The following is a 16,263-nucleotide window of genomic DNA, read 5'->3' on the forward strand; positions in this document are numbered from 1 at the left end:
TTCTAACTGGAAGAATGCTATTGATAGTACCAAAGGATTTGCTACGCCCGCATCAAGCAAAGAGCATTTTAAATGCACTGCACTGTTGAAAGAAAGATTTGTTCAAAGTGCTATGGGAACATCAGGGTCAACACTTGTTTATAATGTGCAGCTGGCAAGAAATTGCATGTATTTGCCGGCGATTGTGGACATTATCGAGTTCCTTGTTTCAAACCAGCAACCACTGAGGGGAACATTGGATGCAATAGAGTCAAGAGGGGCAGTGGATTTTTTTGGGTCTATGATGGAATATACTCGCCGAAAAGACAAGGAACTTGCCAATGTGTTTAGCACCATACCCCGCAATGCCACATACACATGACACGATATTGAAAATGAAATCCTAGGGCTCATGAGTGAGATTGTCACTGAGGAAATAGTTAAAGAAGTCGGAGAATCTTGGTACACATTGAAGGTAGATGGGACCAAGGATCCTAATGGATGTGAAAATAGAGAGAGCCATGACTTTCTATCTATGAAAAAGATGAAACCACTGCTGGATCTAAGCAAAGCCGATTTGGTGGAAGCTGAGTTTAGTGTCGCTCGCCAGTTTTTGCAGACTGAAATCGCCCGCTCTGGCTCCAATGAGGACAAATGGACCCCACTTGATATCCTGCAATGCTTCTCTGGGCCCCTCTCCGCTATGCCGACCGTGCTTACTGCACTGAAACATGGACTGACTTTTGGGGCGTCCACAGCTACATGTGAGAACTCATTTTCCACCTTTGACAAACGTGTTCAGTCAGCACCGAAGAAGCATGTTACACCCGAGGAAAGCTCAACTAGTACAACTGGCATTTGAGGGGGATCTTACAAGATTCCGGGGAGAATGGAATGATCGATTACTCAGGAAGTTCCACAGAAAATCAAGGAGCTGGTTGTTGTCTAGCTGGTTGTTTTTTTATCAAAATCTTGCTTTGGAGTGTAGGGCGCTGTCCATGTTGCTGATAGAGCGCATCAGCGATTTCGTGCCATTGAACCTGTCACTTCTTGGTCAAAAGCATTTGAACGTATGTTTATTGTGGTATAGCGTGACATAAGCAAAATTCAATAGAATTCCAATGCAAGAATCCAAATGACGCCCCTGGGTATAGCTACATATCGATATGTTTCTTACATTTTACATTTTAGTCATTTAGCAGACGCTCTTATCCAGAGCATACTTTTTTTTTTTTTTACATTAGTTACAAGCGAGATGGGTGGGACGAAAGTAACAATGTAAACTGATGTTGAAAACTTAGTAATTGACTTGAGCATGTTTTAGTATATTTATAATTATATATCAAAGGGGGCCTGTCTCTGACACAAAATGTTTCCATAAGGGTGAGATGGGAGGCATGTGTTAGAGCTAATTGATTGTAAACTACTGCCCTATGACACTGTCTTATAGCTTCACTGTTTTTATATCATTATATTCTCTCAATATGTTTTGCATCATTACATTCACTTGAGTACGAATGGGTTGCTTCTTCTCAAATTGCTCTTTGTGTACGAGTCCGGATAATTAACAATGGACTGAGTCAGGCTGCAAGAATGTATACTCCCTAGTCTCAAAGCTTCTCCTGACTGATAAGTAGACCGGGAGATGCAAAGGTTCCGTACTCGGGTTGGGACGATAACACCACCTGCCTAGCCACAGAGATGCATTGTATATCCTAGACTCTGGGGGGGTCTTGTCTGGAAAGAGGGTACAAATATATGTGCGTGTATAATAATACTTTGTCTTTGCAGCTGTATGACCCTGAGTGGTTTAATACATCTAGCCTGAGCTTTCTTCGGACTCCGACTGGAATTTGTACCAGAATCTTAGAACCTAACACTGATGACCTGGAATAAAATAAAAACATTTAAGCACATGCCATTGTCTCTAGTTGATATTGCTTTTATAATGTTAACAAAATAGCAACTTGACTGAATGTTTGAAAATTGACATCATTAGAACTATGCCTTAAGCAATTCACTTGAGCTTATAATCAACAGGTTAGTGGTTAAAAAAACACTATGATTCTGTGGGTCAATTACCTTTTGTCAAGCCATAGAAATGTGATAAACATGATGAGTTTGCCGTTTGTGAAGAGAATAAAGACAGTTATTTTATCACGACATGCGGAGCGCCCATGACAAGGACAGCTGGAGCACACCTGATTGGTAGGGCTAAGCATGAATAGTCATTGATAAATGGTGAAAAACATCTCCTACTACATTCCCATTAAAGTGAGATGAGAAAATGATGGTTACTATAGCTATTATGTGATCCATTTTAGTCTGATTGCAAAATATTGTGGTTGTTACTTTAGTCCCAAGGTTGTGTTACTCCCGCCCAGCTGGCAGGTACAAAAGTAACGTTGCGGTAGTTATGTTCTCGGTCTATTTAAATTTCAACTCATTTACCCTAGAAATGACATATATAATTGGTTTGTCATAAAATATGGTGTCTCTAGCTCTATCGATGTCTGAGTAATTAGGAAAACAACAAAAACGAATGACTTTCGGCCCTGTTCTCTCCTATAGGAGCGAGCGCTGCGTGCGTATTATGCGTAACAAACAGGTGCTGTTGGATTACAATCTTATTTTTTTTTAAACAGCAGAATTTGTGAAACTGCTTTATCCGACATGAGGCTTGGAACTCACTGAATCAGTAGGCTATTAAACAAACACTCAAACAGGCAACAGAAGCAGGATCTGTGTTAATTCTGTAGATACAGTGCCTTCAGAAAGTATTCACACCCTTTTTCCACATTTTGTGTTACAGCATAATTTTAATTTGGATTAAATTTAGATTTTGTGTCACTGGCCTACACACACACACAATACCCCATGACAATGTGGAATTATGTTTTTAGAAATCTTTACAAATTACTAAAAAATGTAAAGCTGAAATGTGAGTCAATAAGTATTTAACCCCTTTGTTATGGCAAGCCTAAATATGTTCAGGAGTAAAAATGTGCTCAACAAATCACATAATAAGTTGCATGGACTCACTGTGTGCAATAATAGTGTTTAACACGATTTTCGAATGACTACTTAATCTCTGTACCCCACACATACAATTATCTGTAAGGTCCCTTCGTCCAGCATTGTCCTTTCAGAAGAACAACAACCTAAAACACAAGGCCAAATATACACTGGAATTTGATTACTAAGACGACATTTAATATTCCTGAGTGGCCTAGTTACAGTTTAGACTTAAATCTGCTTGAAAATGTATGGCAAGACTTAAAAATGGCTGCCTAGCAATGATCAACAACCAACTTGACAGAGCTTGAAGAATTTAAAAATTGTACAATCAAGGTGTGCAAAGCTCTTAGTAACTTATCCGGAAAGACTCAAAGCTGTAATCGCTGCAAAGGTGATTCTAACATGTATTGACTCAGGGGGTTGAATACTTAACTAATTAAGATATTCCTTTTTTATTTTTCATTTTGTATTTGACAAATGTTAGAATATTTCTTCCACTTTGACATTAGAGTATTTTGTGTAGATCATTGACAAAATACTACGATTAAATCCATTTTAATCCCACTTGCTAAAACAACAACATTGGAAAAAGTCAAGGGGTGTGAATACTTTCTGAAGGCCCAGTATATATGGATGATTTATAAAGCCAGGAACATTTAACAGTTAGGCTACTGATTAGCCTATAGGCCTAATTAAGTTGGGGTTTCCTCTCTCCTCACTTTTCTTAGACAATTAAGGCATGGGCTGTTTCCTTGTCTCCTCACTCCGCTGCTGCCTCTGCCACAGGAGACTGCTAAGGGGAGGACGGCTCATAATAAATGTCTGGAACGGCGCGAATGGATTAGCATCAAACACATGGAAACCATGTGTTTGATCCCATTCCACTCATTCCGCTCTAGCCATTACCACAAGCCCGTCTTCCCCAATTAAGGTGCCACCAACCTGTGGCCTCCACCACATTTTTCTCAACACTAATATGCTGTTTAACTTTGCTTTTATGCACATAGCAACATGGTCTAGGGAAAGGCACCAATTCAACGGCGCACTGAAGATTATGTTTCAGAACCTCTGACAGCGACTGCTATCAAATGCGGGAAAAAGCGCATTTGTTATAAAAAAATCTTATTTTTTTATGCTTTGCACCATTGTTCTTACGTAATATAACCATATACAATTTCAGTAGCACGTCTCAGAGTGATGGACTGTGCCATCCCCACGGCCTCCACAATGGATTAGTCCACTGAGAGAGGCACAAATCAGACAGGTGTCTTGTGCGCCATGAAAAAAAACTAAAACAATTTGCCACTGTTAAACAAATAAAATCTCAGTCGACCAACAGCCTATCGACCAAACAGTCCACCAGTCGACTAAATGGAGTCAGCCCTAGTCACCTCCCAGTGTGTGTGTCAGAGGAGGCTGGTGGAAGGAGCTCTAGGAGGACGGGGTCATTGTAATGGCTGGAATGGAATAAATGGAACAGTATCAAACACAAAAATATGGAAACCACGTTTGACTGTTCCATTTATTCCATTCAAGCAATTGACCCTTTATAACCGTTTAACTGCGTCCTTTTCTGTCACTCTGTAGCAGAAATATCCAATCAGGACACGTTAACACACAACCAGCAATTTAATTTCGGTTATTAGTTAATGTACAGGCATATTGCCATATTTTGACTATAAAATGATTCACTGAATCTCAGAAGAGCCACTTCCCCTTTACGGACTGACCAAGACGACAAGGAAAGAGAAACAGAGAAAAGAAAAGCAAGACAAAATGCCCATTAATAGACAACAAACCAGAAGATACTTGCATAACAACCTCTAACCTAAAACATCTAACACTATTTGCTTATGGTCTTGCCTACGCCTAGCGAACAGTTTTTTAAATTATATGAGAAAAAAATATTCAATTTTATTTGGAACGGCAAGCCAGACAAAATTAAAAGAGCATATTTATATAATGAATATGAATTCGGAGGACAGAAATTATTAAATATTAAAGCATTAGACCTATCACTAAAAGCTTCAGTCTTACAAAAGTTATACTTAAATCCGAACTGGTTCTCAAGCAAATTAGTAAGATTGTCTCACCCAATGTTCAAGAAAGGCCTTTTTCCCTTTATTCAGATTACAACCTCACACTTTCAGTTATTTGAAAAGGAAATAATCTCCCAAATGTCACTATTTCTAAAACAAGCCATAGAAAGTTGGTTGCAATTTCAATTTAATCCTCCAGAAACGACAGAACAAATAATGCAACAAATATTGTGGTTAAATTCAAATATACTAATTGACAAAAAACCTTTATTTTTTGACAGAATGTTTAAAAAAAGGTATAATCTTTGTAAATGATATCATCGGTAGGACTGGTGGAGTTATGACGCACATGCAGCTAACAAAAACATATGGAAATGTCTGCTCTACCCAAAATTACAATCAAATAATGGCAGCATTACCGCAAAAATGGAAGAGGAAAGTGGAAGGGGGAGAAAGTAAGGAACTTGTCTGTCGGCCTTGCATTAAAGAACATAATTGGTTAAGGAAAACTGTGATAAATAAAAAAATATATCAGTTTCACTTAAGGACCAAAGGATTGACAGCCGTCCCATATAGATTGCAAAATAGTTGGGAAGAGATCTTTGATGTACCGATCCCATGGCATAGTGTTTATGAACTGACACGCAAAACGACACGGATTCAAAAATTAGAATCTTTCAATTTAAATTACTATATAAAATCCTTGCTACCAATAGAATGTTATTTATATGGGGGATACAATCTTCCCAGCTCTGCAGATTTTGCTGTGAAGAGACGGAATCATTGGACCATTTGTTTTGGTTCTGTCCATTTGTAGCTTGTTTTTGGACACTGGTCCAGGAATGGCTAAAGGATTGCAATATTTACCTGGAACTAACCTTGCAGATAGCATTACTGGGTGATCTGAAAAGTCATAGTCAATCAATCAATAATATAATAATACTTTTAGCAAAGCTGTTTATTTTTAACTCTCAATCTGTAGAAGCAATGAGAATAGAAAGGTTCAGAATTATTGTAAAACATCACAGCACGGTTGAAATATATATGGCAAATAGAAATCCGATATGGATGGTGTTAAGAGATAGATGGGAGGTATTGAATAGAGTTGAAGGATGGGACTAATAACAAATAACAACAAATAATAACAAAGATAGCTAATAATGTAAAGCATACTGTGTCCATAATAAGTATATAGGCTGTATGTTGGGAGCTTTTGGGAAAGAGCACAGTTAGAAAGATATGGCATATAGAAGCAAACCGGATGGACATCATGAAAAGCGATCGGAGAGGTTGAGAGTAGAAGTAGTTCAGGAGCAAAAAATTAATAAATAATAATAATAATAATAATGATATATATGTATGTATGTAAATGTATATATATATGTATATATATAATAGAATTATTGTAAAATTAACTGTGTCCATAAGGTGTAGATAGTAAGTATAGACCGGAAGTAGAGACCTGGGCATTGTTGTTCACTAATTTACTCCAAGTAGGGAAAGGATGGTGGGGTTGAAAAGTAATAAAGGGGAGTATATATATAAAAAAAAAAAAAAATATAAAAAAAATGGGGGATTGGAAGTGATGCAGACAATTACATTGATAGAAGATACAATCTATCTGCAATATTAAGCTGATCCATTCCCCCCCCCCAAAAAAAAATAAAATAAATAAAAATAAAAATAAAAAGTTTGTCACAATTCCTGACATTTAATCCTAGTAAAACTTCCCTGTTTTAGGTCAGTTAGGATCACCACTTTATTTTAAGAATATGAAATGTCAGAATAATAGTAGAGAGAATGATTTATTTCGGATTTGATTTCTTTCATCGCATTCCCAGTGGGTCAGAAGTTTACATACACTCAATTAGTATTTGGTAGCATTGCCTTTAAATTGTTTAACTTAGGTCAAACGTTTCAGGTAGCCTTCCACAAGCTTCCCACAATAAATTGGGTGAATTTTGGCCCATTCCTCCTGACAGAGCTGGTGTAACTGAATCAGGTTTGTAGGCCTCCTTGCTCACACACGCTTTTTCAGTTCTGCCCACAAATGTTCTATAGGATTGAGGTCAGGGCTTTGTGATGGCCACTCCAATATCTTGACTTTGTTGTCCTTAAGCCATTTTGTCACAATGTTGGAAGTATGCTTGGGGTCATTGTCTATTTGGAAGACCCATTTGCGACCAAGCTTTAACTTCCTGATTGATGTCTTGAGATGTTGCTTCAATATATCCACATAATTTTCCTTCCTCATGATGCAATCTATTTTGTGAGGTGCACCAGTCCCTCCTGCAGCAAAGCACCCCCACAGCATGATGCTGCCAACCCCGTGCTTCACGGTTGGAATGGTGTTCTTCGGCTTGCAAGCCTTCCCCTTTTTCCTCCAAACATAACGATGGTCATTATGGCCAAACAGTTCTATTTTTGTTTCATCAGACCAGAGGACATTTCTCCAAAAAGTACGATCTTTGTCCCCAAGTGCAGTTGCAAACCATAGTCTGGCTTTTTTATGGCGGTTTTGGAGCAGTGGCTTCTTCCCTGCTGAGCGGCCTTTCAGGTTATGTTGATATAGGACTCATTTTACTGTGGATATAGATACTTTTGTACCTGTTTCCTCCAGCATCTTCACAAGGTCCTTTGATGTTGTTCTGGGATTGATTTGCACTTTTCGCACAAAAAGTACGTTCATCTCTAGGAGACAGAACGCGTCTCCTTCCTGAGTGGTATGACGGCAGCGTGGTCCCATGGTGTTTATACTTGCGTACTATTGTTTGTACAGATGACCGTGGTACCTTCAGGCGTTTGGAAATTGCTCCCAAGGATGAACCACACTTGGAGGTCTACAATTCTTTTTCTGAGGTCTTGGCTGATTTCTTTTGATTTCCCCATGATGTCAAGCAAAGAGGCACTGAGTTTGAAGGTAGGCCTTGATAACATCCACAGGTACACCTCCAATTGACTCAAATGATGTCAATTAGCCTATCAGAAGCTTCTAAAGCCATGACATCATTTTCTGGAATTTTCCAAGCTGTTTAAAGGCAAAGTCAACTTAGTGTATGTGAACTTCTGACCCACTGGAATTGTGATACAGGGAATTATAATTGAAATAAACTGTCTGTAAAAAAAAAAAAAAAAAAAAAAAAAAAAAAACATCTAACACTGATACTGACGTTTACTAGGAGAAATAAACAGCCATGCAAAACAAAGTCCAAACCAGTCAACTCCAGTAGAGGTCACTGTTTCAAACATGAATACAATGAACTGAGCAGATTTCACACCACTGTGAAATCGGACTGGACTCACACGCACCCCAGAGCCCATCCTAGCACCGCTGAGTCTGTTCTTCTACAGCCTTTCCTTGCTCCTACAGTGGCTTTTCATTTCCACAAATACTCACAGGGTTGTTATAGTCTAACCCTAACTGAACCCCAGTCAGCAAACCACACGCACCCAAGCACTCACTCACACACGCAATGAAAACAAACACACACAGCACTGGGTCTGCTTGTCCCTCTCCAGCTCACTGCCAAGACACAGACAGAAAATAGAAAACTGACAATGTAGCTTTAACCCATTCTTAACCCTAGAATCCAAAGGATTTAGACAATACAACAGTTGCTGAACAACCACATTTTCCATGCATAAGCTAATGTACATCAGCTATTGAGGTAAATTACTTACAATAGCTCACTATATCTGTACAGTGTAAATATCTGCTTACCTTGAAAGTGTAAAATAATAATAGGTAAAATAAGCAAAATTCTAACATCATTAGTAAAGAAATAAGACCACAGTTTGCCAGCAGTCACTTCTGGGTGTTTTCATTTCATATGAGGCGATAAATGTCTTCCTGAAAATCAAAAGTGATGTGATTGCTCAATTACATATACATGGATGCGCACACATACACACTCACAAGCACGAGTGTCACTTGTTCCATTTCCCAATACTATAACAAAAAAGGCCCGTTTTTTAATATAGAATAGATGTTGTGCAACTTGGTTCAGCTGCTCTAGCGCAGGGTAGAGGGAGTCAAAGAACATAGTGAAAACCACAATTCTAAGAGTTTCCAAGAGCACAGCAAATTCCTTTCCTCCTGCACTAGGCAGCAGTTATACAGGAAGACAGTCAGTATGACACATTTACCAGAAGTTCTGCAACTGGCCTCCATGTTGGCAACAAATGCCCCATAAGATATAAGTAAAACTTGCATCCACACATCTAATGAGATGTTTTTTTAAGGAGATTTTAAAGGCCAGTGAACTTGCACTCTCCTTCAGTATTTCATTGTTTTTCCAATGACAGATACCGTGTGAAATGAAAGAGAGACCAAGAGAAGGGATACACAAAGAAGGACCGGTATGTGCCGGGATTCGTACCACGCAGGAGGTAGAATCGTACATGTGCTGAGGGTTGTGGCCTTAACAAGATCACCACTCAGGCACTCCAATTAGTTTTTAAAAACCAAGGGTAATGCAGAATGTGGGCTCTAAAATATAGAGCATGGCTATATTCTGAAATAAAACATTTCACATGAATTTAACATTAAATATATTATTATGAATATCTCAAAAGTACCATTTATGATTTTGCTAATTACACAACTTCCCCAGGCTTTTATAGCCTATCGGCTATAACACGGAAAACAATGTTTTGTAATAAATGAACTGTGATTTTGATTAAGCGGGGAAAATAACAGTTTTTCAGTTAGGGATGTTTCTTAACGTTAAGGATCCCAACTTCGTCTATTTGATACAATATACTCTTCAAAACACATAACATTTCCACAGTGGGCTCACTGCTACTTTTGTAGAAATTATACATTTTAATACATAGAAATGTACATTATAGGCCATTAACTAATCACAGTAGGATTGCACTTTCAGCAAATCACCAGCAAAGGGAGTTCCCTTTTAATAAATTTTTCCATTCACTGGGTTGGTAGTGCTCATAAAATATATCATAAGCAGCAGAGAGCCCACTCTGAAAATGTGATGTAGTCTAAAGTGTTAATGTTGAATAAATTGATGCATAAAATTCTAATTCAGAATGTAGCGATACTCCATATTTTAGAGCACACTATTAGCCTAATAGTGTGCTCTAAAATATGGAGTATCGCTACATTCTGAATTACAATTTTATGCATCAATTTATTTTGTCCCTAGGAGTATAATGACACCAAGGTGTTGTCTGCATCATGTACGGTTAACAGATCATTGGTCTTACAGGGGGCATGTGAAGAGCCTATACATGGTTTGTGTTACAAATGTAAAAAGTATATTAAACATCCTTCCTCCCAATGAAGTTTATGTTAGAATTGCCAGAACAATCTGACATAACAAAAATATTTTCAGGCTATGGCATAGAATCACCAAGTAAGAGAATAAGATGTGGTTGGCTTTTTCTCTACCTCTTAGGAGTTTTATAAGGAAAGTCTGATGCCTGCTGTGGCCAGTGTTGGCTAGACTGGAGTTGACTAGCATAATGGCATAGCATAAAATCAGGGGCCAGCTCCATATAGATATACAGCGCATTCTGAAAATATTCAGAGCGCTTCACTTTTTCCACATTTTGTTACGTTACAACCTTATTCTAAAATGGATTGAATAGTTCCCCCCCCCCCTCATCAATCTACACACAATACCCCACAAAGACAAAGAACGGAAAAAAACGGAAATATGACATTTACATAAGTATTCAGACCCTTTACTCAGTACTTTGTTGGCAGCGATGACAGCCTCAAGTCTTCTTAGGTATGACGCTACAAGCTTGGCACGCCTGTATTTGGGGAATTTCTCCCATTCTTCTCTGCAGATCCTCTCAAGCTGTCAGGTTGGATGGGGAGCGTCGCTGCACAGCTATTTTCAGGTCTCTCCAGAGATGTTCGATCGAGTTCAAGTCCGGGCTCAGGCTGGGCCACTCAAGGACATTCAGAGACTTGTCCCGATGCCACTTGTCATGGTTGTGTGCTTAGGGTCGTTGTCCTGTTGGAAGGTGAACCTTCGCCCCAGTCTGAGGTCCTGGGCACTCTGGAGCAGGTTTTCATCAAGGATCTCTCTGTACTTTGCTCCGTTTATCTTTGCCTCGATCCTGACTAGTCTCCCAGTCCCTGCCGCTGAAAAACATCCCCACAGCATGATGCTGCCACAATCATGCTTCACCATAGGGATGGTGCGAGGTTTCCTCCAGGCGTGACGCTTGGCATTCAGGCCAAAGAGTTCAATCTTGGTTTCATCAGACCAGAGAATCTTGTTTCTCATGGTCTGAGAGTCCTTTAGGTGCCTTTTGGTAAACTCCAAGCGGGCTGCAGAGATGGTTGTCCTTCTGTAAGGTTCTCCCATCTCCACAGAGGAACTCTGGAGCTCTGTCCGAGTGACCATCGGGTTCTTGGTCACCTCCCTGACCAAGGCCCTTCTCCCCTCATGAAGCAGACCTATTTCACGCTATTGCTTGAAGCAAAACTGGAACAAAAAAGGTCTGGTTCTCTGGTTTCGTCATCTCTGAAAGACTAAATACCGCTGCCCTGTGTGTCTGATCAATCAATCAATCAATCAATCAATTTTATTTTATATAGCCCTTCTTACATCAGCTAATATCTCGAAGTGCTGTACAGAAACCCAGCCTAAAACCCCAAACAGCTAGTAATGCAGGTGTAGAAGCACGGTGGCTAGGAAAAACTCCCTAGAAAGGCGAAAGCCTAGGAAGAAACCTAGAGAGGAACCAGGCTATGAGGGGTGGCCAGTCCTCTTCTGGCTGTGCCGGGTGGAGATTATAACAGAACCATGCCAAGATGTTCAAAAATGTTCATAAGTGACAAGCATGGTCAAATAATAATCAGGAATAAATCTCAGTTGGCTTTTCATAGCCGATCATTAAGAGTTGAAAACAGCAGGTCTGGGACAGGTAGGGGTTCCATAACCGCAGGCAGAACAGTTGAAACTGGAATAGCAGCAAGGCCAGGCGGACTGGGGACAGCAAGGAGTCACCACGGCCGGTAGTCCCGACGTATGGTCCTAGGGCTCAGGTCTCTCAGTTGGCTTTTCATAGCCGATCATTAAAGAGTTGAAAACAGCAGGTCTGGGACAGGTAGGGGTTTCGTAGCCGATCTTGGTGAATCTTGGTGAATGCTAAGGCTGCCCTCATTCAGCCCAGCTGAACAGTAAGTGTACATTTGACAAGCGGATGCCCATACATGAGTATGTTCTAAAGGTCTTTAGCCTTTGAGCTATCCCCTTTTTCACCCCCTTCATTTGTATCACACATACAGTGGGGAGAACAAGTATTTGATACACTGCCGATTTTGCAGGTTTTCCTACTTACAAAGCATGTAGAGGTCTGTAATTTTTTATCATAGGTACACTTCAACTGTGAGAGACGAAAATCCAGAAAATCACATTGTATGATTTTTAAGTAATTAATTTGCATTTTATTGCATGACATAAGTATTTGATACATCAGAAAAGCAGAACTTAATATTTGGTACAGAAACCTTTGTTTGCAATTACACAGATCATACGTTTCCTGTAGGTCTTGACCAGGTTTGCACACACTGCAGCAGGGATTTTGGCCCACTCCTCCATACAGACCTTCTCCAGATCCTTCAGGTTTCGGGGCTGTCGCTGGGCAATACGGACTTTCAGCTCCCTCCAAAGATTTTCTATTGGGTTCAGGTCTGGAGACTGGCTAGGCCACTCTAGGACCTTGAGATGCTTCTTACGGAGCCACTCCTTAGTTGCCCTGGCTGTGTGTTTCGGGTCGTTGTCATGCTGGAAGACCCAGCCACGACCCATCTTCAATGCTCTTACTGAGGGAAGAAGGTTGTTGGCCAAGATCTCGCAATACATGGCCCCATCCATCCTCCCCTCAATACGGTGCAGTCGTCCTGTCCCCTTTGCAGAAAAGCATCCCCAAAGAATGATGTTTCCACCTCTATGCTTCACGGTTGGGATGGTGTTCTTGGGGTTGTACTTATCCTTCTTCTTCCTCCAAACACGGCGAGTGGAGCTTAGACCACAAAGCTCTATTTTTGTCTCATCAGACCACATGACCTTCTCCCATTCCTCCTCTGGATCATCCAGATAGTCATTGGCAAACTTCAGACTGGCCTGGACATGCGCTGGCTTGAGCAGGGGGACCTTGCGTGCGCTGCAGGATTTTAATCCATGACGGCGTAGTGTGTTACTAATGGTTTTCTTTGAGACTGTGGTCCCAGCTCTCTTCAGGTCATTGACCAGGTCCTGCCGTGTAGTTCTGGGCTGATCCCTCACCTTCCTCATGATCATCAATGCCCCACGAGGTGAGATCTTGCATGGAGCCCCAGACCGAGGGTGATTGACCGTCATCTTGAACTTCTTCCATTTTCTAATAATTGCGCCAACAGTTGTTGCCTTCTCACCAAGCTGCTTGCCTATTGTCCTGTAGCCCATCCCAGCCTTGTGCAGGTCTACAATTGTATCCCTGATGTCCTTACACAGCTCTCTGGTCTTGGCCATTGTGGAGAGGTTGGAGTCTGTTTGATTGAGTGTGTGGACAGGTGTCTTTTATACAGGTAACGAGTTCAAACAGGTGCAGTTAACACAGGTAATGAGTGGAGAACAGGAGGGCTTCTTAAAGAAAAACTAACGGGTCTGTGAGAGCCGGAATTCTTACTGGTTGGTAGGCGATCAAATACTTATGTCATGCAATAAAATGCAAATTAATTACTTAAAAATCATACAATGTGATTTTCTGGATTTTTGTTTTAGATTCCGTCTCTCACAGTTGAAGTGTACCTATGATAAAAATTACAGACCTCTACATGTTTTGTAAGTAGGAAAACCTGCAAAATCAGCAGTGTATCAAATACTTGTTCTCCCCACTGTACATTGCACGGACATGGAGCCATCTGCTCGTATTATCAGCTTTTTGTCTATTTTGCCAATCTGGCTGCGCGTAGAGTGCTTTCTAAACAGTATCTCTCCCACTGGATTGTGAAAGCTATTCCCTTGCCGTATAACAGCAAGGGGCAGGGGTTACCTAGCGGGGTGCCGCACTTATTCCACCAGGGGAATGGCAGCATCATAGGCATTATTGAAGGACTTATCTGTTAATGATATCTGTGGAGCAGCCAGTTGGGCATCTCCTCACTCTTTTGTGAGGTTCTATCGCTTGGACGTCACTGCTCCCAGTGTGGATCACTGTGTGCTTACTGCAGGGACAGAAGGGGGGCACTAGGCAGCACGCCTTCGTGCACTATACCCAGGCTTCCGCATCTTGTGCAAGTCGGAGTGTTGGGTGGTCTGTCGCAAGCCGTTGTCAATTGCTATTGCTGTGGTCGTCTTGGGGCGTGATTGTATGGGAGCAATTCCACGATAACAGAATGACGCTGAGACTCCAATTTTTCATTTAAAAGTATGCCAAACAAAAACCATTTACTGCAAAGTTAAACAAAGTCGACTGCAAAGTCGACAAAATCATTGTCATGTGGTTAATCAAAATTCTATAAATATCCTATAAAACACATCGATTACGCATGGCCTGTCTGCAACGAACTTGAAACATTGCATCAACTATTAACTTGGGTCAGGCCCAAAGCTTGCGCTAGTGAACTTGCAACATTGTATAAAATATTTCCAGCGCCAGTGAGCTCGGGACAGACACAGCTGTAGGCTATTTGCGCAAGGGATAAGAGGCAGGACCTCACCAGAGCGGAGTACCGATACCTAAAATGTTCTACTGCTTGAGCTCCTGTTCCTCTTATAGAATATTAGCTCAAAAAGTATTGTGGAGCTCCTGCACCTAAATATAAACAGTACCCAAAATGAGTAGCGGAACCTATTTCAGTCCAAGTCAAGCACTGATAAGAAGTAATCAGGTAGGCCTATTTTATGATGTTTCCACTGGATCAGAGCATGACATTTTTCCCTTTCACACTGAGTGGTTATCGAAAGGGAGAGAGCTGGAAAGATTTTTCAAATACATTGAGGAACGATTGTCATTCTCAATGGATGTAAAAACAGACCTTGTTTGCTTGCTGATTGAGGTTAAGAAAACATCACTTTGAGAAGCTCCACAACTCATTAGTGGTGGTGCGTTAAGCCAATCAGAAATACTATCAGATCCCCAACTGTGGGACCTTATATAGACAGGTGTGTGCCTTTCCGAATAATGTCCTAACAATTGAATTTACCACAGGTGGACTCCAATCAAGTTGTAGAAACATCTCAGGATGATCAATGGAAACAGGATGCACCAGAGCTCAATTTGGAGTCTCGTAGCAAAGGGTCTGAATACTTATGTAAATAAGGTATTTATGTTGTTGTTTTTTTGGATACATTTGCAAATATTTATAAAAACCTGTTTTCCCTTTGTCATTATGGAGTATTGTGTGCAGATTGATGAGGGGAAAATATTATTTAATCCATTTTAGAATAAGACTGTAACGTAACAAAATGTGGAAAAGGTCAAGGGGTTTGAATACTTTCCGAATGCACTGGAGATAGATACACAGAGACAGGTGCATAGATCTAGATAGATAGATGCATAGATCTAGACGCATAGATATAGATAGATAAATAGATACAGAGATAGATGCACATATGCATAGATAGACCGATACATACAGTACATAGATAAATTTGCTACTGCTCAACTAAAAAAAATCTCGGTCAACCAACAGCCTATCGACCAAATAATCAACTAAATCGGGGTCAGCCCTAGTAGAAATGGTAGGATAATTTGGCATTCCACATGACAAAGGTTGCCAACTCCTCGTGTAGCCCATTACCGGCAACTTCAGGAGATTAATGGCACAATCTGCGAAAGCCAGCAGGAGTGAGAGGAGGATGATCGGGTCAGCTTAAGGTTTTTTTCTTCTGGTTATCCTGATATCTGGCTCACTCGAGTGATTTGTGTCTTATTTCATCAAACAGTGCACTTAAAGCATCTAACAAGCTCAATGCATATAGTTGATTTTTATTAAAATACATGTTTTAAAATGTTGACCAATCGATTCAGTCGACCAAGATTTTTTGGGGTCGGGGACAGCCCTATAGAGCACAGTAGAGTACAGTACAGCACAGTAAAGTAGAGTTCATTACAGTATAGCTCAGTCCAGTACAGTAAAATACACTACTCTAGTGTACTTTACTGTATTGTACTGACCTCTACTTTTAATTTACTGTACTGTGCTGTCCAAACTTGAAACGGACTTCTATGATTGGTTCAGATTTGGACTAAGTCGCTCTGG

The 16,263-nt window shown here is 40.4% G+C and overlaps 1 protein-coding gene across 2 annotated transcripts in view; it reads right to left on the bottom strand.

Moving 5' to 3' along the window:
* LOC121585973 (ras and Rab interactor 2) overlaps nt 1-16,263 on the bottom strand; it is a 73,439-nt gene that overhangs the window by 40,582 nt on the left and 16,594 nt on the right. The window contains exon 1 of one of the 2 annotated variants that reach the window (XM_045221836.1): nt 8,758-8,840. The exons of the other annotated variant lie outside the window; for it this stretch is intronic. Coding sequence (XP_045077771.1) covers nt 8,758-8,808 — 51 coding nt within the window. The 5' untranslated portion in view covers nt 8,809-8,840. Of the gene's footprint in view, nt 1-8,757; nt 8,841-16,263 lie in introns of those variants that run through there. 2 annotated transcript variants of the gene reach the window in all.

The sequence above is a fragment of the Coregonus clupeaformis genome, chromosome 1 (genome assembly GCF_020615455.1).
Source record: "Coregonus clupeaformis isolate EN_2021a chromosome 1, ASM2061545v1, whole genome shotgun sequence".
Lineage (NCBI taxonomy): Eukaryota > Metazoa > Chordata > Actinopteri > Salmoniformes > Salmonidae > Coregonus > Coregonus clupeaformis.